Source organism: Cebidichthys violaceus, unplaced genomic scaffold (genome assembly GCF_023349555.1).
Source record: "Cebidichthys violaceus isolate CVI_PGR_0920_01 unplaced genomic scaffold, fCebVio1.0.p SCAF_52, whole genome shotgun sequence".
NCBI classification, from domain to species: Eukaryota; Metazoa; Chordata; class Actinopteri; order Perciformes; family Stichaeidae; genus Cebidichthys; species Cebidichthys violaceus.
Window position 1 is genome coordinate 828,745 of NW_027176728.1, and position 26,764 is coordinate 855,508.

At 46.1% G+C, this 26,764-nt stretch overlaps 2 protein-coding genes across 4 annotated transcripts; one reads left to right on the forward strand and one right to left on the reverse strand.

Annotated features, from left to right (window-relative positions):
* Window positions 1-397: 397 nt before the first annotated feature.
* csnk1da (casein kinase 1, delta a) lies at window positions 398-15,249 on the reverse strand. Of its 2 annotated transcripts, none has more exons than XM_068731508.1 (9): window positions 14,789-15,249; window positions 7,475-7,585; window positions 6,224-6,372; window positions 5,895-6,123; window positions 5,616-5,786; window positions 5,351-5,499; window positions 4,852-5,020; window positions 4,592-4,701; window positions 398-2,424 (listed from the first exon to the last, which is right to left on the reverse strand). In XM_068731508.1, exons 1-9 carry the CDS (start codon window positions 14,862-14,864, stop codon window positions 2,374-2,376), a joined length of 1,215 nt encoding a protein of 404 aa, XP_068587609.1. In that variant the 5' UTR covers window positions 14,865-15,249; the 3' UTR covers window positions 398-2,373. The 2 variants fall into 2 exon arrangements, with proteins under 2 accessions (XP_068587609.1, XP_068587608.1); XM_068731507.1 differs by having other exon boundaries at window positions 398-2,427.
* On the forward strand, window positions 14,221-26,708 carry engase (endo-beta-N-acetylglucosaminidase). 2 transcript variants are annotated; one of them, XM_068731505.1, is made up of 15 exons: window positions 14,221-14,310; window positions 16,369-16,511; window positions 17,628-17,707; window positions 17,820-18,021; window positions 19,005-19,153; window positions 19,336-19,490; window positions 20,341-20,489; window positions 20,606-20,777; window positions 20,869-20,975; window positions 21,093-21,204; window positions 24,700-24,887; window positions 24,974-25,116; window positions 25,272-25,371; window positions 25,449-25,560; window positions 25,755-26,708. In XM_068731505.1, exons 2-15 carry the CDS (start codon window positions 16,414-16,416, stop codon window positions 26,151-26,153), a joined length of 2,166 nt encoding a protein of 721 aa, XP_068587606.1. In that variant the 5' UTR covers window positions 14,221-14,310; window positions 16,369-16,413; the 3' UTR covers window positions 26,154-26,708. The 2 variants fall into 2 exon arrangements, with proteins under 2 accessions (XP_068587606.1, XP_068587605.1); XM_068731504.1 differs by lacking the exon at window positions 14,221-14,310 and having other exon boundaries at window positions 16,342-16,511.
* The last annotated feature ends 56 nt before the right edge of the window (window positions 26,709-26,764 follow it).

Consider the following 26,764-nt stretch of genomic DNA (forward strand, 5'->3'; position numbering starts at 1 on the left):
TATCAATTAATACATATTAAATTAGGTCTGTTACATTAGATTTTCACTACACAATTATAAGAAATACAAATTGTGTCTCTTAAGGGCAAATTAATTTAACTCAAAACACGTGTAGAGAGGTTTACTATACTGTATATGAAATGATTTGAGGTGCTGAATTATGCAACATCATTAACATGGTATCAATATTTAATTTTTTTTTAATATCGTGATTAACAATATCTGTAAATCGCAACACACTGGGGACCATGGATATTCATGGTCCCCAGAGGATGCCTTCTAACGATTTGAAGGATCAGTTCACACAAAAAAAATATGCAATCCCATCCACAAAAAAAACCAACCTCACTTTCTCTGCTTTTCATGTCAGCCAGCCCGACCAATAAGAAGCAACATGTACAAGTACTTATTAATTTATTTACACTTTTAAAATACACAAATACAGTGGCATTACAAATGAGGAGCGAAAGTCTTAAGGTGTGGAGTGGAATAAAAGATTTCCCATGAGTCCACGGTGAGAGATGCATTGTGGGACATGAGTATCCCGCATCCCCCCTGCACAGTTAAAAGCAAAAAAATTAGACAGGAAGTGACAAAAGTAGAAAGAACTGAGAGAAGCAGACACAGACTGAAAAAACTAAAAACTATTATCCCTTGTTAAGTGTACTTGCATCTATCATAGCCATCATCAGTGAGACAAACAAGTTAAGCCATCGCCTTTTTCGTTTGTTTTTCAAGCCCACAGGTGAGGTATATTTTTTATTAAAAAAAAAAAAAATATGGAGTGAGGCATTCCCATCCCCTCCAAACGCCGCCGTCCGGAGCCGTACAGCGGCTCATGTGGACGCGGTAGACAGAGCGTAAGCACATCCTATACACACAACAACAGAACCAACATGTACAAATCACCACTACACCCCCCCCCCCCCCACTACAGAAAACAGCCGACGATACTCTGCCAGCGGTCTACCACATCGAGGACTTTCTACTCCAAAAGCTGCAGGATTCATCGGCAAAAAAACCCTAAAAAAAACAAACCGCCCGGGCGGAAGGAGACACGAGGTCACCGGATAAAAGAAAGAGCCGCGCGAGGCTCCGGTGCCGCTGGGACCGCCTCCCTTCTTAAGACAAACACTCAGCACCGTAGCTCTCCAGAACCGCCCTCACTCACGTCCACTCAGCCCGATGTTAAAGGGGACAGTTCACCCCAATAGTCACAAACGTGTCTGTCCTCTTCGCTGCAGTGCTCTTCATCGATCGGATGGGTTTGGTGCCGAGTTGCCTCATTTTGGAGACACGGGCCGCAGAGATGTCCGTCTTTCTCCAATAAAATGTGGTCTACAGTGAGCTTAGGAGGCAAAGGAGTGAAAACCCTAAAAGAAAATAGCCCCTCAACATGTTCACCCCCCGAGACAGAACCGCACAAACAAACAGACACACACACACACACACACACACCAACCACGTCACTATGCACCGGGTTTAAAACGACGTCTCGTCCGCTCGATGCCGACGGACCGTTTCCATTCACAGCTTTCCCAAAGCAGCGCAACCGCAGTCACGACCTGAAGACAGAAGAATGTGCTGCGTGTTTTTGGATTTACTACCACGTCCTGGTTCCAACGCACCTGAGGAGGAGGAAAACAAAAACAACAACAAAAAAAAACAAAACCCGTCGTACTGTGGGATCACCATCGGAAATAGAACATTAAAAAGAGCCTCTCTCACATTTTAAAACAAGGGGGTCGTCCTACCTTTACATTTACACCTCAAAACACCTAAAGCAAAAAGGTACAACAACAAAAAAAGTCTTTCAGGACACAAAACAGAGTTTGGGCTCCGTCCTTTAAACGCTGCCGTGACGGATCAAATGTCTTTGTGATCAAAAATGTCCCACGCACTATTTTCAAACAAACCCCCGTGAAGTAAGAGACGCTTTAAAAATGAGTAAAACCAACGTTTTAAAAAGATGCCAGAGGAAAGTGACTCCATGGCTTCATCGACAGTAAGGAGGAGGGAGGCCACGGCTGCTACTGAACTGTACTGCACCCATCTCTTTCTCACACACACACACACACACACACACACACACACACACACACACACACACACACACACACACACACACACACACACACACACACACACACACACACACACACACACTCCTGGTTGTGCGCCTCATCCTCTGTCAGGTGTACAGGAGGGCTGCCAGACTCTGGTGCATTCGTTGGTAGTCCTCTGTGTCATTGAAGAGTCCTGTGTGTGTGTGTGTGTGTGTGTGTGTGTGTGTGTGTGTGTGTGTGTGTGTGTGTGTGTTGCAGGCGGTGCGTGTTGAGGCCTCCGTGGTGCACAGGTGGATGGGGGAGGGTTTCACCGCGGCGCTGCAGACTGGAGGCCGCTGGGCGTGACCCGGGACAGGGCCTGCTGAGGGAACATGGAAACAATGTCATTTCTATTTCCATCAGAGATAGGACACAACTCTTTTTAAAAACAAGATTATATAAGGTAATCCTGAATCATAAGATCCAACTACATAAATAAAGGATCAATAAAAGTAAATAATATCAACCCCGTGTGAGTGCAAGCTTCAAGTCCCCCCCGCAAGACGACAAACAACTTTTAAAAATGCTCGTTTTCTCAATGGAGTTTGGTTTGATCAGGGCTTTGCTAACAACGTCATGTATGCATAAACACGGCGTTACAGACGTGATGCGTCTTCAGTTCGATCCCTTTAATAACATCTTATGATAAATAGACGAAAAAGCCAGAAACGCCGCTCATTTCTAACGCGCTTCAAAAGGGCACAGAAAAAAAAAAAAAGTAACCCGCGGTCGCATACATGGATATTTTCTGTAACAATGTAACAATGACATTGCTCTCATTATTATCAAGGGCTTCATAATATGAATATCCAAAAAGGAAGCATCCTCCCCGTTACACTGCGTGACCTCCTGGAGGAGCAGTAGGTCTACAGAGAACAACAGGAGCTGCTGAAGCGCTGCTGTTCAGGTCCACACTACCAGCAAACCAGCACACCCCAATCTAAAGTGTTCTCTTTAATCCGTCTCTTACTAAACTGCTGCAGCGACTTGGTTGCTTCCCGTCAGTGAATGTACAATGCAACAAAAAAAAAAAAAAAGGGGGAACAAACTAACATTTGGTGTCATTGAGAAAGGGAAGTGTATAGATGGCGAGACACACTGTGTTCTCTTGTGATCTATGGTTCCTGTTTGGTCCTCGTCTTTGTTGGATAATAGTACATTTCACAATATGTACCGTCGAGCGATGCAAAGTGCTCCCTTTGTTGTTTTTAGTTCTCATGTCTTGTACCCGACAGAACCTTTCCTGCTCTGCTGTGAAAAACTAAGCTTTGGTACGTCAGACCTGTCGCGACTACAGCGTCGGGATGGTTACTTCTGAATTGTAACTAGTTACTAGTTACCCTTTTGAGAATGTAAGACGTAATTACATTTGATAACTGTTATAACAAGTGTTTTAAACTGGGCGATAAAGCTGAACAGCCCTAAAACCTCACAACAAGCTACGGTTCTGAAAAGCAAAGTCCCTGAGAAAGTCTTAAACTCGGTCTAAAGTCCGGTGGTATAGAAGTCTAGTCTAAAATGACTCTACTTCTCTCTTGATTTATTCCCTCAGTAAACATTGTAAACATGAGTTTATGGTCTCAATCTCTAGTTTACAGTCTTCTTCAATACATTATGGTCCATTTAGAGTCAAACAGACCACAAAGAGGAGGATGCTTTAGGGGCGGGGCTTACTGTGATTGACAGGTCGTTATCACGGCATCGTCCGATCTGGGATCACGGTGTGTTTTCAATTCATGAAAGTTAATTGTAACATTTCAAAATGTCTTGTTCAGTGTGCGGTTGCTCCACCTTCTCATGTCATTTCTGGATGCGGAAAAAAACCAAGATGGCGACGTCCATCATTTCAAAATTGAGGCTTCAAAACTTTGCTTCACGACGGCACTCAACACCAGCTGTCAAGCTTGTATTAAATTCTACAATCTACCTTGAATTAAGATTGGAACGGAGCAACATAATGAATGTTATATTCTATCGTTTTGCGTTTCCATCAGCCGGCTGAGTGACGTGTCTGAGCACACGGTTCCAACGTCAGGAGAGAAAACACCAAACACAGCTGTTGGACCGGTTCTCCTGTTAGCCGTTAGCTTAACCACAAGTGTTGTTTTGAGAGGCGCTAAATCTTGTGATCTGCGGCGGCTGCAGCAGCAGCAGCATGTTTGACGGTTCTGAGGATCGCGGCGCTGGAGTTGCTTCCGTCCAGCTTCAGTGATTAGACGGTTCACATGAATGTTTGGACTGTGGGTCCTTTCAGAGTAAGCCGTCTCCAGTCTTCTCAAGACAGTTTTAGAACGAGCTATTTGGAATAAATCCGTGCAGCGGAACGAGAGGTGAAACACCGCGTCCGTGCGCCATAAAATGAATCGCAACCATCCCTATGACAACGAACCGTCAACTAAATCTCTCGACTGCGACAGCCCTAGTCGGACCGCGTGGATTTCGTGCATCACATAACTGAGCGGCGTGTCTTTGTGCGCCCGTGTTACCTGTGAGGACATGCGCGACGTGTCCTGGCGTCCCGTGAGATCCGAAGAGGAGATGTTGACAGGCGCCCCGCGATGAAGACGCATGCTCACCTTCCTCTCCTTCTCCAAACCTGGAAAAATGCACGAGAGGTCAAATGATGGACTGTTATGTTCAAACTGCACGTTAAATTACAGCAGCTGGGTTCTGTCAGTCAGCTGATTTCAGCTTCCTTTTCTACTGTTAAAGGTATGTGTGTGTGTGTGTGTGTGTGTGCGCTGACCTGTGTGTGAGGTGGGGTTGAGCGGGGAGGGGGCCGCCACCTCCTGAGCTGCCCTGGCTCTTCCTGAGGCCGAGGCCAGGCCTCTGGCCGCGGGGTTCCTGCTGTGCCTCAGCCTCTCCTCCCGCTCCCGACGCTCCCTCTCTGCGTCCTCCACGGCCCTGTTGGCGCCCTAAAACACATCCATCCATCTGTGAACGTCTTGTAGTTTGTTTGATTAAATTCAAAATGGCAGAAGAGTGAAAACAACTAGAACCTTTCCTCTTTTTTTTCTTTTTTTTTTTAACTTTCAGCAGTTTGGTTGAGTTCTACATATTCTTGCACTGCTGTAAGTTAGTTGTGAGGATTTGTTTTTTAATATAACTGATGATATAAATTCAGATCGTATGGACGCAGTACCAGAGGTGAAATGCTGACCCCCGTTTCCTCGGTGCAGGTGGCCAGCTACCACACGCTGCACCAAGACAACCTGGACTCGGTAATAATGCGACCAAACACTTACAAACTTGAGCATGTTCCAGTCGAAGACGTAGTCGTAGGAGAAGCCCTGCCTGTGGAAGAGATTCCTGAAGAGCTGGCGGAGGTACGAGTAGTCGGGCTTGTCGTCGAAGCGCAGGGAGCGGCAGAAGTTCAGGTAGGTGGCAAACTCCGCTGTGGAGGGGGGGGAGGGCGGGGGGAGAGGATCAGGACACACGAGCAGCGAGGGTTCGGTTCGGATCAACGTTAATACACGACTTATAGAACCGACAAAGAGCGGAGAGACTCACATGGGTAGCCTTTGCAGAGGACCTCAATGGGCGTGGACATTTTCTTCTCGCTGATGCGCTCGTACTTCTGCCTCTTGGTGGCGGCTTTCAGGCCCTGCCAGGGAAGAGAGCCCAGGTTGAAGTACATGAGGACGTAGCCCAGCGACTCCAAGTCGTCCCGTCTGGACTGCTCTGTGGACGCAAGAGGACAAAGTCAGATCGGCAGCGTGGACGGGGGGGGGGGGGGGGGGGGGGGGGTTCCATCCGCTCACCGGAGGATTTTGTGGCCGCCGGTCTTACCGATGCCCAGATGCGTGTTGATGGAGGCGTAGCGCGCCGTGCCGGTCAGGTTCTTGTTCTCGCGGTAGGGGATGTGCTGGTGCGTGCGCGCGTCGCGGTACTTCTTGGCCAGGCCGAAGTCGATGATGTAGACCAGGTTGCCCTTCTTGCCCAGCCCCATCAGGAAGTTGTCCGGCTTCACGTCTCGGTGGATGAAGTTCTTGGAGTGGATGTACTCGATGCGGCTGATCTAGAGGAGAGAAGCGGCGTCCGGTGAGTCGGCGCTACTCGGAGACCATCGGGACCGTTTATTTTAGGTTTGTTTTTTTTTTCCGCCGTTGCGAACTCACCATCTGGTCGGCCAGCAGCAGGACCGTCTTGAGGCTGAACTTCCGAGAGCAGAAGTTGAACAGGTCCTCCAGGCTGGGCCCCAGCAGCTCCATCACCATCACGTTGTAGTCGCCCTCGGCCCCGCACCACTTTATCGTAGGAATGCCCACTGGAGGAGAGAAGGGAGCAGGAAAGAGGGAGGAAGGGGACATATTTAGTGCTTATTGAAGGAGTACTGTGATGCAAAGGGCTGTTTACGTTACCAAAAGATGGGTTTATTTCTCCACAGGTCACTTAAATATCTTAAAAATTCAGAGTAAATATGCTGAATATTAGTCTTAAATCACAATATATTAAAAGTAGTCTGGTGCAATGTTACTATTGACAATAAAATGTTGAGGACACACTGTCTGCCCCCCCCACCTGAGCATCTGTGGGCGGGCGGACACACACACACACACACACACACACACACACACACACACACACACACACACACACACACACACACACACACACACACACACACACACACACACACCAGCTGGTTTAGTAGTAGCTGGTAATTGGCTGACGTTGCCGAGGCGAAGAGGCCATCTGGCATTGCCTTCTATAGGCAGACGGCAACAAAATGATGTTGCTCAGTTGCTCAGCACCATCTATTTATATACGTACAAACGCAAATACAGCCCTCGGTCTGGGTCAGCCAGCGTCCTGGGACAAAAATACAAATGCATGCGTGTGCACACTTGAAACAAACTTGGACATGCAGTCAAGCAGACTGTTTAATAGGATCGCTGGTGTAATAAATTCATAAAAAAAAAAAAAAAAAAAAGGTGCTAAATTCAAAGTTTGGAGCATTTGTGTAACAGCAAACTCTGTAAAGATATAGTAAAGTCAGCGCTGTTGCTTGCACCGTTAGCTTCTAGCCGCCGGCTAAGTGGTTGCCATGTTGTGAGCCGTGTGGTGGTGGTGGGGGGGGGATATTGCTGAGGTTGCAATAAACATCACAATCTTCTACGCGTAACGTTCCGATATGGTGTTGTCCCACCTCACCTCACCTCACCTCACCTCACCTCACCGGTCACGGCTGAGTTTCCAAACACCGTTTTGTGATCGGGGAGGGACTTAGGCTACAAAATAAAATGCCTGCTATGATATAACATAACATACAGCCAATGAAATGTAGGAGTATTGACTGTCTGTATCGACGTGGAGTACGTAGGTCACGGTTCATTAAAGTACAAACAAAGTGACAGGCTGTACCGTACCTCCGCCCTGCATCATCTTGTAGATCTTGCTCTCGATGTGGAGCTGTGGGTGTTTGGTCTTCACGCATTCCAGCTTGATGGCGACCTCCTCTCCGACAGAGATGTCCGTACCTAGAAGGGACAGACGGAATGCAGGACGTCAGCCGGAGTACGCAGACGTTCACTGCGGCTATTGATTGATATCTCGTGTAACAGTAGCTCATCTGCAGCAGAGCGAGGACAAGTCCAAGATGTCCTGCCGTCGGGTCAATGTCCATGTTTACCCAAGTCCTATGATTCAATGAAGCAAACTTGACATGAAGATAATAATTTCACATGCCCAAAAGTTTCATAGTGACATATACATACATACACATACACATTTATCCCCCTCAACGGGATAAATATCGTGTAATAAATAAATAAAAATAAATAGATAGATAGATAGATAGATAGATAGATAGATATAGATATAGATAGGTCACTTGTGTGGTTGGTGATTAAAGTGAAGGAGGAGTAACTATGATGAACTTTAATTTTGTGTTGTTCTAGCGGTACTCAAGGACAAACTGTTTCCAAGCACCAGACTCCCTTTGGGAAACCTCTCATTTTACTGCATTGGTGGTCTGACAGTCCGCCCTGCGCAGCCCTGGTTCTGGTTCTCCCGTCCCTCCCGTCCCTCCCGTCCCTCCCTTCCCTCCCTTCCCTCCCTTCCCTCCGGCAATACGGCCTGGGCCTCCAGCAGCGGGGTGCTGGATTAGCTAGCGGAGCAGCTAATCTGAGCTCAAAAGGAGTTTACATTGTTTTTTTTAGAAATAGCCACTCTTCTCGTCTATGGAGGTCAAATAGAGTCATCAGTATTATATTGAGACACCACCAGGGTGCACTGCATGTACCCTGCTCTCCTCTCGAGTGTCTCCTTGCATGTGCAGCCCGACTTCCTCGCAGCTATAATTACATTTCATCAGACGAGAGGGTCTGCCGCTCTCTGCTGCTTCAGCTCTCTGCTGCTTCAGCTCTCTGCTGCTTCAGCTCGCTGGCTTCCTTAACGTGGTTACGGGGTTCCAGTTCCCTTCCACTTAAAACACGGCACCTGAACACCAGGTTACATAATCCCGTTTCCACACACATGGTCTCACACGGGCAGCAGTTCAAAGCGGCACCGACGGATCATCATGGATTTCTCCGTATGAGGTCATCCGGGCGGGGCGCCACTCCCCGGGGGCGGGGCGGGGAGCACAATTAGGGGCCGTGACTCACTTTAAAGCTTATATGGTTTAATGTTTACACACCAGCACTGATCAAATAACGCTGAGCAGAAGGCGGCGTGCATGGCGGCTGTGCAGGAAAACAAAAAAAGGGGCGGATCTGCTGCAGATCATATACACAGTATATGCAACCAAATTAGATGACATTGATCTGCCTCTGGCTGGCTACCCAAATCCATATCAGTCCCGGTAGCCGCTTTCAAAAGGGGTCAGTCCACCGCAAATTACATTTGCCTGCATGGCATCAGGGACGACATTTTGTTTCCCCGCAGAGGACAATGTTAGAGGGCAAAAATGGGAAGAATTGATCAATGAGCCTCATGTAGAGCAGCGCAACTCTCCCCTCAAAACACCTTTCATTTATTCACTTTTACATGTATTTTCTTTTGGAGATTTAAAGCAGCAAATTATTATATTGTGTGGTAACGTCTGCCACACGCCCTCTGTGTGTGTGTTGTTTTCAGAGCTCCTCTCTCTTTTCTTACGTTAGCTAACCTGGCTAGCTAACCTGGCTAGCTAACGCCCCCCCCCCCCGCTTCGCACTGCATCACAGCTGATAACGGCGTTCTGACCGACGGACGCCGTCGCAGACGCGTAGCGGTAAACACCGATTAGCGCCGTTAGCTGCTAGCCGCCGGCTCGGCCGCCGCCATGTTGAGAGCTGTGTGGAAGCAATCGAAATGTTCACAATTTATTTTATTCCTTTTAGAATAATCTGAAATTAAAAAGGTAACGATAGATGCAAATAACTGACTTGCAACAGTCATGAGAGAAATGTAGGAGTTTGTCTAATGCATGTATTCTTCTAGATTCAAACACACAGAGCGATAGGTACACAAGGTCGGCTTTTTTCTGCTTCAGTTTCAGCATAACGCAAAGACGCTTCGCTCACAATGACTGGTTGTTCAGGGCGTGCGTTTGGCATCAGGTGACAATGTCCGTAAAGACTCTCCACAGGCTGAGCAGCACATGTCAGTGTTCTGTCAGCTTGCTTTGCGTCACAGGAATGCGATTTGTCTCGACAGATTCTTCTAGGAATGCAACCCCCCCCCCCCCCCCCCAGCCCAGCCCAGCCCAGCCCAGCCCATGAGCATTTTGAGATTGTGTGTGTTATTGGTACAAAAGTGTGTGCATATGTGGCGTGTGTGCAGCGCGGCTGCAGGTGGAACATGTCCGGACACATCACATCCCCCCCCCCCCCCCCCCCCCCCATCCTGCACTAGAACAGCAACAGAGGTAAAACTACTACTACCACAATTCACACTGAGTCACTTGGCTCTAAACTTTTTATGATGTTAATAACTACATACGTCACGCTGGCACTCCAGTATGTGCGTGTTAACCGGTCCAGACTTGAACACAGAAGCATGGCGCACACTAAACTCACTCTGGAGTGTCACTTGTAAAGATCCTGCAGCACTAGCGTGATAAAGAAGGCTGACGGGGTGCGAGGCCTCTGGGAGCCGTGGTGAGGCCTTTGAGGTTCAGGACAAAGGACGCGCATCAAACCCTGAACGTATGACGTGCAACTGTGAAATGGACAACAACAAAAAGATTTCTCAACTCTCAGAGTCTCTGAGACGCAGCGGCCTGAGATGACGTCAACGCGGCCGCTGTGAACACTTTGTACGCAACCGAACCGCGGTGAGTCAGCGGCGTGTCTCGACTCCTCTGCGCTCGTCACTCGCTTTGCTTATGTAAATGGACCCATCCCTTTCAGCATACAGCGACGGCTCTCACTGCACACTATCTGTTACACAAGTCCACAGTCAAACGGGTAACAAACCGTCACTTCACTTTTCCTTTCGATTACAATTCAGAGTGGGATTTAAAAAGAGCTTCTTTATTAATCACGATACACGAGCAAAACGTCTTTCTATAACACGGCAAACGCAACGCTGGTTACGGGCCGACGGCAGCTGAGGAAATAGACGTACGAGTGTATTTGAATAACGCGCGACTATGGAGCTGATTTAAATGTACAAACCTTCAGGTGCAGTAGAATAGTAGAACGTGTAACGTAGGGCTGGGCGATATGGCAAAAATCTTCTATCACTATGAAGGTCAAGTCGTACATCGAGAGATATATATATATATATATATATATATATATATATATATATATATATATATATATATATATATATATATATATGTCTCAGGATATAGCATGTTTACAGGTGGTTCAATAAAAGAACGGTCTATATGAAATAATGAAATAAAGACACGGTTCTGTTCTGGGTGAACTTAATACTTGACAAACGGAAATGCATTTATTCATTATATTTAGAGCTCAAGTGCAAAATATGAAAAGTTTAGTTATCAATTTGGACGGAGTAATTGTGCGTCACGATGTCCGAGTCCATCGCGGTAGGATTCCGTTGAAAGACGATAAATGATATGGAATTATCGCCCAGTTGTAAATACGTAATAAAATCATCATGACTTAACATAAAGGTCCCGAGTGTGATATTAAGAGCATTGATACAGCAGCACACAACTACTGTCTATGGAAAGCTGTAGAGCAGTGCTGTGTGTCTGAGCAGAGAATGAGGTCACTCTCCCCATGCAAAGAACAGCAATACATGCAAAATACGTCGCACTGATCTCCAGTCAGTCAGAGCAACACGTCACACGGACGGTAAAAGTATTCAGATAGAGCGGAAGCCTCGGTGGTCTCTGCTTCCGGCCCGTGGTCACAGCGGACCCCCTTCCTTTTATACAGCAGTGGAACGTATTCAGAGACCGTTCATTCAGGACCACGGGACTACTCTGCTTCTTTCTTCCCTGCAGCGACCGACCCGTGTGCTCTGGGCCACCGTCGCCCTCCGGCCGGCTACCCAATGCGGGCCGGTGCCAAACCTATAAAGAGCGGGAAGTGGATTACAAAACCCTCCGAAAGAGGGTTCAGTTTGTCTTCATAGGCTTAGGGAGGTTGTGAGCAGGTGAAATAAAAAAATTGTGCAATGACAGAACTGAGTTCCTTTACATCACGACGTTTGGATTTGATTAATCGTTCGGCCCCACCACCGAGTGGATCTACGAAGTCCAGTTTCAGAGACGGATCCACGAGTTTGAAGCCTTATTGACAGTGAGCAGTGGAAAGGTGATCTACCAGGAGTGTAGCCGACAGGACAGGCCAGCGCAGCGCGCTGTGAAAAACGCTGAGCTAGGCTCAACTTTTTTTGCAGATGGACCCAGCGGAGAGAGTCCAGGAAGGAAGCGGCCGCTTCAGACAGACCGGACGTAAGAAGCGGACGTAGCCGTCTTGACGTCAACCGTTGGTTTGTGGACTGCCGTTCTGAAGCCTCGAATCCGGCGTTTTGGCCGTCGAAATCTTGCAACCAGTGAGCAGAAGTTACCATATTTAGACGGCGGAGGAGTGACGCAACGACGCTGTATACGGCTCTGGTAGCGACCTGTCAATCACAGTAGCCCCACCCTAAAGCATCCCCTGCTTTATGGTCTGACTCTAAATGGAGCATAATGTACTAAATGAACATCATGCTGTATTGAAGAAGACTTGAAACTAGAGATTGAGACCATAAACTCATGTTTACAATGTTTACTGAGGGAATAAATCAAGAGAGAAGTAGAGTCATTTTAGACTAGACTTCTATACAACCGGAGGAGTCGCCCCCTGCTGGCCACTAGAGAGAATGCACGTGACACTTCCGCATCGGCTTCACTCTTCAGAACCAAAAAGGTAAACACTTCAGCACATCTCGCTGAAGAACCACAGCGTCAGGTAGTGAGCTCTGGGTGGGTTTTGTTACCTTTTGTCACGACGACCCTCTCAAATGATGACTAACTATTCCACCACTTCTGACAGTCGGAGCACAGAGAGCACGAGGCTTCGTTCCAACAGCTGACCGCATCGCCTCCTCCTGCCAATCACACCCGAGACCAGCAGAGCCCACCACCCAGTGAGCCAGCTGCTCACGCTTCATCAAAGCTCTGTATTACTGCACCGTACACGCAGAAAATATAGCCACGAGTATGAAATACTTCCGCTACACTTGTAATACTGAGTCAGGCGCTTTGATGCTATGGAGCCGTGCACTGTTCTGGCTCTCGTTACCAACGTTGCGTCACATCAGTCACCGGCCAGGGAGCCGGAATAACACGCAAGCAGCCGGCAGCTCTCGCCTTCAGTCCAACCAACAGGTCATGTGGAAACCGGTCTGGATGTAACCAATGCATTCGTTAAGCTTTGAGCAGACAACTTCCACCGACGCCATAAAAAAATGGAGTACTTGTGGGGTTTTTTTTGTTTGTTTTACGAAGTAAATCATTAACCCTCAGGGAGAGAGTAACGTTTCACAGGCAAAAGGCAGATATTTAATGAGCATACCTTTTGTTTACTCTCTGAAATTCATCTCGTCAATGTTACACAACTTGAATATAACTTGAAGCAACAGAATATCTTTGGGTTTTGTTTTTTTTTTAATTTTTTAAAAAGCAATATGTAACTTTGGAATTGGATGGTGATTTTCCCTTTTCTCTGACATTTTACGGACAAACGACTGATCGTAGAAATAATCCACCAATACTGAAAATAACAGCAGCAGCCCTGTTTGTTTTCTCACTAGATCTCATCGTCTTCAACGAGCAGTTTATATTCAGAGAAATAGACGTATTACTTATCCAGCAGCAGTAACAGCTCTGTGTAAACCATTGCCTGTATATGGGTCAATTCCGCCATACCAAAATGATCAATAATACAACACCGTCACATAATGAAATCATATTGTGAGTGAGTTCCGACAGTCAGACTTGGCTATTCTTCTCCCGGGGTTGATTAGATGTCAGCGATGAGGTGATCAGTCCACAGGCACTAAAAAGAAAAACCGGCTTCATGAATTCATAATGTCTCCTCTCCATTGTTGTCCAGATGACTAAGTCTTAAGCTCAGAAACGCGATCAGCTGTTAAACACCGTTGCCAAGAGATGGTGACCTCACATGTTGCCACCACACAATGCAAAGAAGAATACATTAGGAATTTGTATTCCAAATGTTTTCCCCATTATCTAGGTTTCCCAAAGGTTTGTGCCTCTTAACGCACAGATGTCAGTGTTGATGCACGTGCCACCATTAATGACAACAGCCTCGTTGCTAACAATCTAACCCTCTAAAGAGTCATCTTCAACCGGCCCAGCTAAAGCTCATCTCTTTAACGTTCACCTTCAACGAGAGGCAACACACCCAGTCAATCACGCTTCTCGAAAACACACCAAACACGATCAATAGGTGACATTTGCATACGACACTCAGCGATGAATGAACATGTCCCCTCAGGCACCAAACAGGGAGCAGGATCAAATGAACCAGTTTCACTTCAAAGACACCACAGCTGGTCTGAAGGACCCGGATTACACACAGATGCATCACGTTTCATATAGTGGTTACTGCCAGAGAGAAATCTATTGGTTGCGCAATGAAACTGTAAGGGAAAAAAAAACCTTTGGGAAACCTGTCAAGGAAACGATCCTGTTTGACAAGCACCGATGAAGCTAACGTTAGCCTTCTGATGGAGCTCTCTTTTACGGATCAGAGGAGGACCGTGAACCGGCCTGGTGTGTTTAGAGGTGACTATTCAGCATCAGTAGATTAGGTTCATATCATTTACCACTTAACAGTGAAGCCCATGGCCTGTATTTCCCGTGTTCTGCTGCTTCCAGGCGACTCAAATATGAGCTAACGTTAGCCGATAAAGGGTTTAGCTCATGTTGCACAGCGGGTAGCCGTCAGTTCAAGATTCCTGTCGTGAACACGGTTCACTTGGACATTCATGTCACGTAACGACAGTCAAAGTGTCCCCCCAAGTCGAGCAAATGCACCATGAACATCGTCTGCTGTGAAATGTCAAGGTATCGTTTTGCTAACGCTAGCGGCTTTGCTACACAGAGTGCTAGCTGACTGACTAATAACGTTGATAACACTAAACAGCTGATGGAGCTCGTTTAGGAAACCAGCTGACAAACTGTCAGAGCTCCATGTCCCCGATGGAGGTAACGTTAGCCGGAGACAAAGACAGAACAGCGGGTGTATTTGACTCGAACTCACCCAGGTAGATGTCCCCAAATGATCCACTTCCAATTTTCCTGCCCAGTCTATATCGGTTCCCCACTCTCAACTCCATGGTTAGCGATCTGTGTTCGGCTAGCAAGCGCGCTCGCTAGCTCCAAAATATCCCCCAAAAAATGTTCAGGTTTTAAAGCTCGAGCCTGTTTAACAGCAGAACAGGCGAAACAGCCGACACATTAAAACCTCTCGGTGGCGATGGTGGAGTCTTCCTGTAGGTCGTCTCCCGGATGAAGTCGGCTCTCACAAATCTTTCGCCGCTTGTTTTAAAACGACGCTGACCTCATATTGGGCCAATACGCAGCTCGTTCAAAAGGTTTGAGTTTGTACTTTATGCTCTCGCTGCTTTTGATACGGATGCGCGTTAATTGTCCACGGATGAAGATGGATTTTGGCGGAGGTTACGCTGTGTCCTGGTCCGTCTTTACCGTCTCTACCGTCTCTGTCAGTCCACTAGGAGGTGTCTGACGTCACTTCCCTGCTGGGTGATGAGGGAGGACGCTGCCAGAGAGCGTCTGAAGTAGAGAGCTGTCAATAGAGAGCAAGACCGGTAACGGCTTCACTGGGCCTGCGCCGAGAACTAGTCTGTGGGATTTACCAACGTGTTTTTAAGGATATAACTGAACTTAGAAATAGCTTGTGATAAAATTAACAATAAGCTTTTAATTTGAAGCCTTCCATTGATTGATTTGATACGATTATTCAGGAGGCTGCTGGGTTAAAAGTTATCATAACGGAACTTTATTAATTAAGTTTTCAGTTTGTGACTCAGAAGCCTCCACGGGTATGGTTACATTGTAGATAGGTGGGTCTGTATTATTTTGAAAACCATGACATTATGAAATCAGCTCTTTTAAAAATTGTATTTACATAAATCTGTTCAATTTTATTATGCGTTTGAGAAAAAAAAGTGTGAATGTATATATGTATATAAAGATGGTGACGATAAATACTACTTCCACACCATAAATATTACGTTAATAATATTTAAATAATATATAATTGTATTCATTTTTTAACTGACCTCGCTGGACATATCAGGCATACAGCACTACTCCCCCAAGCCGGGAAGTATTATTTACGACCGCCATCTTTGCCGTCCTCACTCATTGCCCGGTGTTGTTGTTCGTGTTTGGTTGCTTGCTAGGGGCTCATCTCTTCCAAGTAAAAGCGTCTGGTCCTGCACAACAACAAAAGAGTGGTTCCTTTGTCCAGCTGGCCTGAGTCCATCCTCTATGGACAACAAACCACATGGAGTTCTCTAAAATAAACTCTGTACACCTCTATGTTGTTGCAATTCTGCGGTAAAACATGGTTAGAAAACTCAACTTCATCTAGCAGCATCTCACAATACCTAACGGTTTTGAAAGTTATAATTTAATTATTGAAGTACGGCATTTTACATAAAGTAGCAATGTACCAGCTGTGCTGCTTTAGTTTTTTTAAATTATTATTGTAATTTTAATTTATGGAAATTACGCTTTTATTCTGAAGGACTGGGGGTCGGAAGTGTTTCGCTGTTGGTGCTCGCAGGAAACACCTCTCTGTTTCCTCCTTTACAGAATTTGTTCCCTCAAAGGTCTGTCAACTGATCTAAAGTCAGTGAAATGGCTTTGACCGGGGATGGAGACAAGCTTTCCCTACGAGGAGAGGACGGAGAGGATCACAACGTCGGAGCGCAGACGGACACGAGTGACTCCAGCCGGTAACTTCCTGTACTCGGATACTTATTACGTCAGAATGTCTACTGTTAACAGGAGCTGGGTGGCAATTAAACACGTGACATTTTACACTTGAATTGTAATTACCGATAATTTTTTTTTACTAAGTTGCTGGAGTGCAATTTATCATTTTGATGACAAACAACAGTCATACATTGACTGATATGTATTTATTTGTTACATTTTGTTTTACAAAGTTAGTGAAGCAATGCTTTTTTAAGTCAGGGCCTGATGTTGCATTACACATAAAAGAATGATCCCAGTCTCTACCGCACAGCGAGGCAAACCGCTTATTAATTAAACACTGGTATCGGATCAGTACTCGATATATCGGCAGATTCCCAAAAGCTGTGGTATCGTTATCAAGACTGAAAAAGTTGAATTGATGCGTCTCTAGTCAATAAAAGGTGGCAACCTCCGGTTCTGCCGAGTGAAGGGAAGTGTCTTAAAACGTATGTAATCTCTACTGACCAGCAGGGGGCGACTCCTCCGGTTGTATAGAAGTCAATGAGAAAATGACTCTACTTCTCTCTTGATTTATTACCTTGTACCATAAACATTGTAAACATGAGTTTATGGTCTCAATCTCTAGTTTCACGTCTTCTTCAATACAGCATGATGTTCATTTAGTAAGTTATGATCCATTTAGAGTCAGACCATAAAGCAGGGTATGCTTTAGGGCGGGGCTACTGTGATTGACAGGTCGCTGCTGCTACCAGGGACGTATATATGGTGTCTCCACGTCACTCCTTCGCATGACAAATATGGTCACTTCTGTTCATTGGTTGTAAAAAAAAAAAAAAAACCCATCATGGCGACGGCCATAATCAAAGATGGCGACTGCGAAATTGCTGAACTCGAGGCTTCACAAAACGTCAGTCCACAAACCAGTGGGTGACGTCTCAATGACTACGTCCACGTCTTATATACAGTCTATGGTCAATACTCAGCCCTGGAATTAAAGTCTAGTGGACATTTAAAGGGTACATTTGTCATTGCAGACTCATGAATATCATAGTAGAACCAGTTAAGTTACTAATGTGATTTAATAATTCAACCCAATGCACCAGTCTCACCTTGCCGCCTTGTACTTTCACCAGGTTGGAGTCTTGTTTGGATCAACCAATGGATTCGAGCGGTGTCCATGAAGTCGTCAAGTATGTGCCGTCCCCCCTGCCAGGTGAGGTGTCTTTGTTACCAGCAGCAGGAGAAAAAAAAAACCCTTAGTTGCAGTCGATGACTCGATGACCACAACACTTTATACGCAACATTTCATGCCCTCTCCCTCTCAGCCAAACACTACGACGCCGACACCACCGAACCGATCAGCTGTGGCCTTCAATCTTTGGAGGAGCTGTTGTCGTGGAAACAAAGCGAGGCGAACCCCTTCAATGTGGCGGCAGTCCCCCTGGCCCCTCGGGAGCCTCCTCTTGCCAGGTGTCTCCGTCGTACCTTGGTGTCTCACGACATGATGGGAGGCTACCTGGATGACCGGTATGGAGGCATATTTAGTGCTGAATAAAAAAAAAAAAAAAGGTCTGGTTTATTGAGACTTTTGCTTCTAAAAGTTATACTCCCAGAGCTTGTAATGTCATCCCAAAATCTACAAATTACCTTCCAGCTCATTACTTATGGACAGTAGTACAATAGTACTAGTAGTAGTACAGTAGATGAGAGAATGTTACAGCTTAGAGTAGGTGATGTGACACTTTTTTTTGGGGGGCATCCCTCAGGTCTGAAAAGTGAAGCCAATGCAGAAGTATCTTAAACTTGCATTCTCTCTAGTGGCCATCAGGGGGCGACTCCTCTGGTTGTATAGAAGTCTAGTCTAAAATGACTCTACTTCTCTCTTGATTTATTCCCTCAGTAAACATTGTAAACATGAGTTTATGGTCTCAATCTCTAGTTTACAGTCTTCTTCAATACAGCATGATGTTCACTTAGTACATTATGCTCCATTTAGAGTCAAACACACCATAAAGCAGGGGATGCTTTAGGGCGGGGCTACTGTGATTGACAGGTCGCTACCAGAGCCGTATACAGCGTCGTTGCGTCACTCCTCCGCTGTCTAAATATGGTAACTTCTGCTCACTGGTTGCAAGATGGCGACGGCCAAAACGCCGGATTCGAGGCTTCAGAACGGCAGTCCACAAACCCAAAGACCATAAAGACCATAAAGACCATAAAGCGGGGTATGCTTTAGGGCGGGGCTACCTCTTGATTGACAGTTTGCTACCACGGCGTTGTCTGGCCTGGGATTTGTCCAAGGTTTCGGTCTTACAACTTTATCTCTTTCACAAGTGTGTTTTCACTTCATCAACGTGATGATGATGAGGATGGTTTTTGGTAAATGGAGTGTTAATTTGACATTCTGATGAAGGCGTTATGCGACAGGTCTGGTTCGTTGGTTCATTCTGCTATAAGATATGTATACCCTTTTCACATAAAGCTTTGTCATGCTCTTTACTGTGGTCAAGGTTTGCTCAGGGGACAATGGCAGAGGCCCCGTATGCCTTCTACCACTGGCAATACATTGACATTTTCAACTACTTCACACACAACATGGTGACTATCCCTCCTGCTGTGTGGACCAATGCAGCGCACAAACATGGAGTCGTTGTTCTCGGTGAGTCAAAAGGCCAAACATAAACCCAACCAGGTCCGGTTCAGGAATCCTGAATTTGTGTTTTATATCTTCGATATCGGGTATCATATTTAGAATTTAGAATTTGAACTCTGAACAATTCCAGTTAGGTCTTCCTGTCTTCATCTGTACAAATCTCCCGTCGTAATTTGCCTGCCTTTCAGGGACTTTCATCACGGAGTGGACCGACGGAGCCGCAGCGTGCGAGGTCTTCCTGAAAGAGGAGGAGTCGTACCGGTCGGTGGCTGACAAACTAGTCCAGCTCAGCCACTATTACGGCTTCGATGGCTGGCTCATCAACATAGAGAACTCCCTGAGTGTGAGTAAGACTTTTATCCTGGCAGTCAACACAATACTCTACATGAAACCTTTAGAACCCAGTGGGTGGGCTCTTGTTGGCACCCTCAGAAGGTGGAAAAGGTTCTGGATTGAACCTTGAGAGAGGTTTCTGGGTGGAACCATAACACCATAGAAAGGTTCTCTGTAGAGCCTCTAATATGGGGTTCCATCTGTGGAACCTTTCACAGATGGTTCTTCTAAGTGTAACCCTTTGGTTGAAGGAAGAACCCTCTGAAAGAGTTCCAGGTGGAACCTTTATCCTAAGGCAAATTCACAAAAGCAATGCAGATCCCAGCCAGTCCAGATTGACCTGGAATTTGTTCTTCTTTGTACAAATATTCATGGTCCCCTGAAGATGAAAGGTACAGAATTTGATGGTTCCTCCAGCTCCACCAGCAGGTTGATTGATGTCACTTATCCTGTGAAACATCTTAACATCTGCAAGATGGTTTGGCAGAAGGTTTTGTACATAGATTGTTCCAAGAGGATGAATTTGGGGAATGCGTATTCTTGAAATGTAATGTTATTGTTGGATGGATTGCCATGAAATGAGAAAGGATTAATTGTAATAACTTTAGTGATCCTCTGACTTTTCACCCAGCGGCATCATCAGGTCAACAACATAACTTGTTTCATGACCAAACACCTACAGATGTGACGTTACCATCTGCCTCTGCTGTTCTTTGCTGATGATTATCTAATGTTAGCATACTAACACGCTAAACTTAGACGGTGAACATGGTGCAGACATTTTGTAGTGGCCTTGTCTCTTCAAGATGTTGCCCTGAAGCATGTAAAGTCCCCGTGTGTGCCGCCCTCTTGTCCCTCAGGAGGTTGCGGTGAAGAACGCGCCTTTGTTCCTGCGCTATCTGACGGACCAGTTGCACGAGCGGGTTCCTGGCGGCCTGGTGCTGTGGTACGACAGCGTGCTCGATAACGGAAAGCTGCTGTGGCAAAATGAGCTCAACCAGTCCAACAGGTAGAGCAATTTGAAATCGGTAGCAGAACTCGATACAAACAACCAGAGATGATTACAACAGTTTTGGCAGTTCATTGGTAACTGTCCAACACTTTATCTCAATCTCTTCATAACAGGGTGTTTTTCGACGCTTGCGATGGTTTCTTCACCAACTACAACTGGACAGAGCAGAACCTGGAGTGGATGAGGGACTACAGCGGGATCCAAGGCCGCCAGGCTGACGTCTACGTCGGGGTGGACGTGTTCGCCCGAGGCAAGGTGGTGGGAGGAATGCTGGAAACGAATAAGGTACACCCTGCGGAACACGGCTGCTGCTGAAGAAAGCGTTGATCGTTACCATCGTTTGACGTATGCACCCTCTTGTTTCGGTCGTCCGCAGGCGCTGGAAATCATTCAGAAGCACGGCTTCTCCACGGCCATCTTTGCCCCAGGCTGGGTGTACGAGACCCTCAACGACAAGACCGAGTTCCGCGAGAATCAGGACAAGTGAGATCAACACGATATTTACAGCGACGGCAATGCACACATTCAACTTTTAACTTTGAAAGCAGAAGAAGGAAAGCGGAGATGTTTTTATTTAACCGTGACCCGTCCTGCCTGCAGGTTCTGGGCTCTTCTGTCAGACTACCTGTACGTCCATCGGCCGGCCTCGCCGCTCCCCTTCATCTCCTCCTTCTGCCAGGGTTTCGGGAAGGCTATCTACTGGAGAGGAAAGGTACTGAAGGAGGCGGATCTGCAACCAACGGCACGTGGTGTGGGGCTTTTAAACAGTTGTCCGTAGTGCCCAACACGGTAACAGATTCCGTTGGATGGTCTATCGTCCCAGAAATAATTGCGATAAACATTTATTTTGTCCTTTTTCACGACCATTTTAAGCCACTCCCACGAGCACCGACGTAGTCGGAGCGGAGGACCTATTGTTATTCTAATGTTTTTTATTATTATTATTATTATTATTATTATTATCGTACCAGTTTCATCGCAAAAAGGAGGTGCTTGGGATACTGGGAATCTTTTGAAATTTGGCACAAAATTCAATCGTGGTGAAAATTCCAGTATTATTGGGGTGTCCAGCTGCGGCATGACATTTTGGCTCGATAGCGCCCCCTACAGAGTAGCCCCAACTTTGGGTTTCACCTAGCTGTATGAAATTTGGTAGGTATGTGGAACGTGATGGGACGTACAAAAAAGTCAAAAGGAGGTATATCCTAAACCAAACAGGAAGTCGGCCATTTTGAATTTTATGACGTTTTTGGACCGTTTCAAGGCGCCGTACTTTAACGAACTCCTCCTAAAGATTAAACCCGATTGCCTTCAGATTTGGTCAGTATGCTCTTGAGACCTTGGCAGTGAAACGATACTCAAAGATCAAAAAGTTATCAAACTATGTGTCCGTGGCGTGGCGGCAAAAAAACACCATTCGCCATGAAACAGGAAGTTGTTGTAACTCGGCTGTACATTGCCTAATCTGCTCTAAATTTCTCATATGTCATAACATCCTGACCCTGAACACATGTATATGACCATTTTGAATCATAGTAATAGCGCCACCTAGTGGCAACAGGAAGTCATAGGTTGTGTACTTTGACACCCTACTGCTCACAGATTAATCGGATCCCTCTCAAATTTTGTCACAAAAGCCTTAAGACGTTGATAATGCTTCATTGGGAAAATTGTAGGAAGTTGTCGAAGCATGGCGACGTGGCGGCTCTGCGAATTTCGATCCTTCGCCATGAACGAATAAACTGATGTAACTCGACTCCGCATCATCAGATCTTTACCAGATTTCACATGTTTGATTTAACTCCAGGCCTGAAGACATCTGCAAGCCAATTTTGAATCATAGTCATAGCGCCACCTACTGGCAACAGTAAGTTAAAGTCTTTATACTTTGGCTTGTTTCTCTAAGTTGGAAAATCAGATCAACATCAAATTTGTTCCACACAAATGTAAGAAGTTCATAATGCCAGTTCTCTAAGCTTTTGATGTTTCGTCGAACGCCGTTGCCGTGGTAACGCAGTCTTCGCCGTGAAAAACGATGGTCATTTGGAGAGGTTAAAAAAGCTCGAAACACAAGCAAACTTGACACACAGATCACAAGGCCAAAATGTAGTTCTATAATATGATTTTATTCAATCAGAGTGTTAAATCGGCTCAATAGCGCCCCCTACAAAATTTCGACGAAGCAGCCCTCGCAGTACGTTTCACATAGATTAACAAAATTTGGTAGGCACATGTATCACATGTGGACTTAAATAAAAGTCTCTTGGGGCCATGCCCTAAACCCAACCGGAAGTCAGCCATTTTGAAATTTGTATGAATTTCTAGTGTCGTTTTAGACATTTCCAGGGGCTCTACTTTAACGAACTCCTCCTAGGGAATTAATCAGATCGACTTCAAATTTGGTCAGTACAATCTAAAGATCTTTGTGATGAAAAGTTACTCAAAGGTTGTTGTTTCGTGAAAGGCCGTTGCCGTGGCGACGCATTCTTCGCCATGAAAAACAAAAGTGTTTTTGAGGGGCTAAAAATGCTCAAAACGTAACCAAACTTGTCAAACACATTTAAAATCCTGAATGTAGTTATCTGATGTGATTTTAATGCTTCAGAGCGGCAAGTTGGCTCGATAGCGCCCCCTACAATTTTTTGACGATGCAGCCCTCGCAGTACGTTTCACCTAGCTGTATAAAATTTGGTAAGCAGATGTATCACATGTAGACTTAACAAAAAGTCTTAGGGGTTCATGCTCTAAACCCAAGTCAGCCCAAGTCAGCCATTTTGAATTTTGTATGAATTTCTCCTGTTTTTTTCCATTTCCATGTGCTGTACTACGAACTCCTCCTAGGGAATTAATCCGATCAACTTAGAATTTGGTCAGAACAATCTAAAGACCGTAGCGATTAAAAGTTACTAAAAGCTTGAGGTTTCATCAAACAACATGGACTTGGTGTAGCAGCCATTTTACATGGTTCGCCATCATCCATCAAGCTGTTGTAACTCAACTGTACTTTGACAAAACTGTCCCAAACTTGACATGCTTGATTACCGTCATGATTTTAGGACTTTTGCATGCCAATATTAACTCATAGTCATAGCACCACCTACTGGCAACCACAGAAGTAAGCAGGATTCTTTAATTACAGCAGCCCAAACACTGAATTTATTTAAAGGGTTTGTGTGCACACCATGAGAAAAAGACTTCTCTGATCTAAATATGTGCAAACTAAGATGCATGGAGAGCAAAAGTTAGACAACAGTGGTTCTCAAATCATGTCAGTGGGCATTAGTATAAATGATCTGTCCAGAGCTTCTACATGAAAATCAGGTTAAATGTTACAATGAATGCTTCACACTACAATCTAAAGTTATAGAAGAGCTTAAAATGAAAACAGTGTTAAATTAAAGTGTTAAAGTAAAAGCAAATGACAATACTGTTCTGTTAACTTTCATGTAAGTTCAAATACAATCAGCAGGACACTGCAGGGAGTTGAACCCCATCCCAGTCAACTGACGGTCTGTTATTTTATAAACACTGAAACACATTCACACATTCATTTTCTTAATGATCTTAACAGGCTTACATTTCTGATTGTATCGGAGGTACACTCAAAACATTTGAGGCTTAAGACCTGGCAACATGATCTTGCTACGCTGCTGGTTGAGGCAGGAAATACTGTTTAACTCGTGCACACAATGTATGATGGTCACAGAAATGCATGGCCACGTCAACCAGAGTCCTGCCAGTACCCTCGACGTGCGTGAAGTTGCGAGGGCCCGATCAATGCTGCTTGCAGCTTTAATCAGACATTGGAATTGGAATGTGTGAAAAAAAAAAAGAAAAGTAGAAAAATATGCATATGCCCAAGTCTTATAATGGAAGGAAAAACCCAGCTCTTTATTCTGGAATCATGTTGGCCAAATTCAAACGATATTGAGGTCAGTAAAATGTCATAAGACAATAACGTAATATGATCGAGATCATGAACATATAATGTAGTGGATAACCTGGGCATTTGTTAGATCTAAGCCAACTTATTAATTTTGTTTTAACTCCAGGAAGGAAGAGCAGCATTGATCCCATCGCACTAGTCCTCACATCTCTGCAGTCCATTTTAGAGTCAACTGTAACATTTTCATTCGTGTGTGTGTGTGTGTGTGTGTGTGTGTGTGTGTGTGTGTGTGTGTGTGTGTGCGTGTGCGTGTGTGTGCAGCGCGAGGCCAACAGGGGCTGGTTCAACCTGAGCGCCCAGGAGACCCAGCCCTTGTACTACCACACAGAGCTGGAGGACCAGGGCTGGCTGAGCAGCCGCGGCTGCCCAGAGGACGCCTGGAATGGGGGCTGCTCACTGCTGCTGGACGGACTCATCCCCGCCGCACACGCGTCTCCAGTTTGTGCCAAGTGTGTGCTTCTCGTTCCCCCTTGCTTTACTTTCCACGCAGGTCTCACGGTGCGTCCACAGTACTCCGTTTCTGACTCTTTTTCAGGATCTTGTCCCTCCACGTACCCCTGGCATCCAAGACTCTGGTGACCCTTATCTACAAGCCATCCACCGGGATCAAAGTGTCCCTGGAGATGAAGACTACAGACGCCCGTCTTTGCACGCACATGGACGTCCAGGACGTCAAACGTGAGTTCCTTACGGTCCATACCCGCGATGCCCAAGGTACTTTTGGAGTATCCAACCCCCCCGCTCCAATGCTTGGACGTTGCAAAAGGTTTTCTTCGGATTTGTATCTTCCTGGGTTTCCATATTTGCCAAACGCCGATTGTATGTTTCCGCAGCTAGCAGCGGGTCTCCTGCGGTACGGGATGAGGGGCTCCAGTTGGTGAGCCAGTTCACTCAGCTGTGCGGCAACCCGAGTCCAGATGGCTGGACCGTCGGGTAAGGCCCTCCTAACAGCCGAGTTAACAGCTACGTCAAAGGGTGTATCGGCTTTAACGTCTGTTTCCGTCGGGCAGGTGTTCCCAGCTGGAGCTTCGCGGCTGTGCTCTCAGAGAAGTTTGTCTCCGCATCCAGCGGGACGGACCGCCGCAGGACACGCCATTCAGCTGCAGGGTGGGGGAAATCATGGTGAGCCAGTTGTGTTCAATGTGCTCAGCTGTTTTAACGCCATAACTATGTTCATTCAATGGAACTAGTAAAATACAGGATTTCCACTTCAACCGCCAAATCCTACACGCTGGCCCTTTAAATATGAGTATATGAGAGTTCCTCCCTGTTAAATGGTTCTTGTGCCCCCTTGTCTCTCTCTCTCTCTCTTTAAGCTTTTGGATGTAGATCTACAGGTTTCCACTGAGCTGGTTCAGGGCCTGTGCCTCTACGACGTGGTGTGGCTGCGCGGTGCCGGCACCTCACCAGAGTCCCCCTCTCCCTGCCTGCACTTAAACGCCACCCTGCGCTGGAAGTACCTGACGGAGCTGGCGCGCCACTTCCGGGTCTACTGGCGACGGCTGAGAGGACCCGATCCCAGGATCTCCCCGGGTGAGCTGGTTCTGGTGGGCCGGGCGTACTCTAACCTTTTCAGAGTGACGGAGCTGGCGGTGCCCGAACCGCCCTGCCTGCTGGAGCTGGTGGTGGAGCCGGTGAGCAAGAAGGGCCTTCCAGTCCCGGAGAACCACTGGGGAAGAAGAAGCCTCAGCTACACAGCGGCGTTAGCGCAATGACCTAACGTGAATGCTTACGTTACGGTGCTGCATTCATGGCTCTGATGTAAAATTCAACATTCCCAAGTTGGAGCGCTGACGTGTTTTTGGCTTGACTTGTTAAGAGATCGTTTCGGAAAGTCCCAGTGAAGGCTATAAAACTAACAACCTCCCCACTGTGTGGTTGGCAACTTAAAATCTGAATGTCACGTTTTTTTAGATTTAGGTGGAGGAGGCAAAGTGGAGCTATTGACCAAAAAAAAAACCCATGCTGCTTGAGTTATTGTGTCTCGCTTTGTTTCACTGACTCTAACCAATCCCAGCAACACATACTCGCTGTGTTCTCGAGCTTCAAACCAGACCATGCGGCGTCCATCAGGGCTATGAGTGCATCGACAGATCCATGGCAACTGGGCATAAATCCAGAAAAAACAGCTAGCAAGAGGATCTCATGTTCCTTTCATTACTTCATCAAGACGGAGATAAGATTGACACTAGTATCTAGAATGTAGCAGGAGTCAGAGGTATCACTTATTGCACAGTTACACCAAAAAAATAAAGATTTACTGATCCAAATATACCATTTCTTTCTCATATATATATATGTGGATTTGTTTCTTTATAAACTGTAT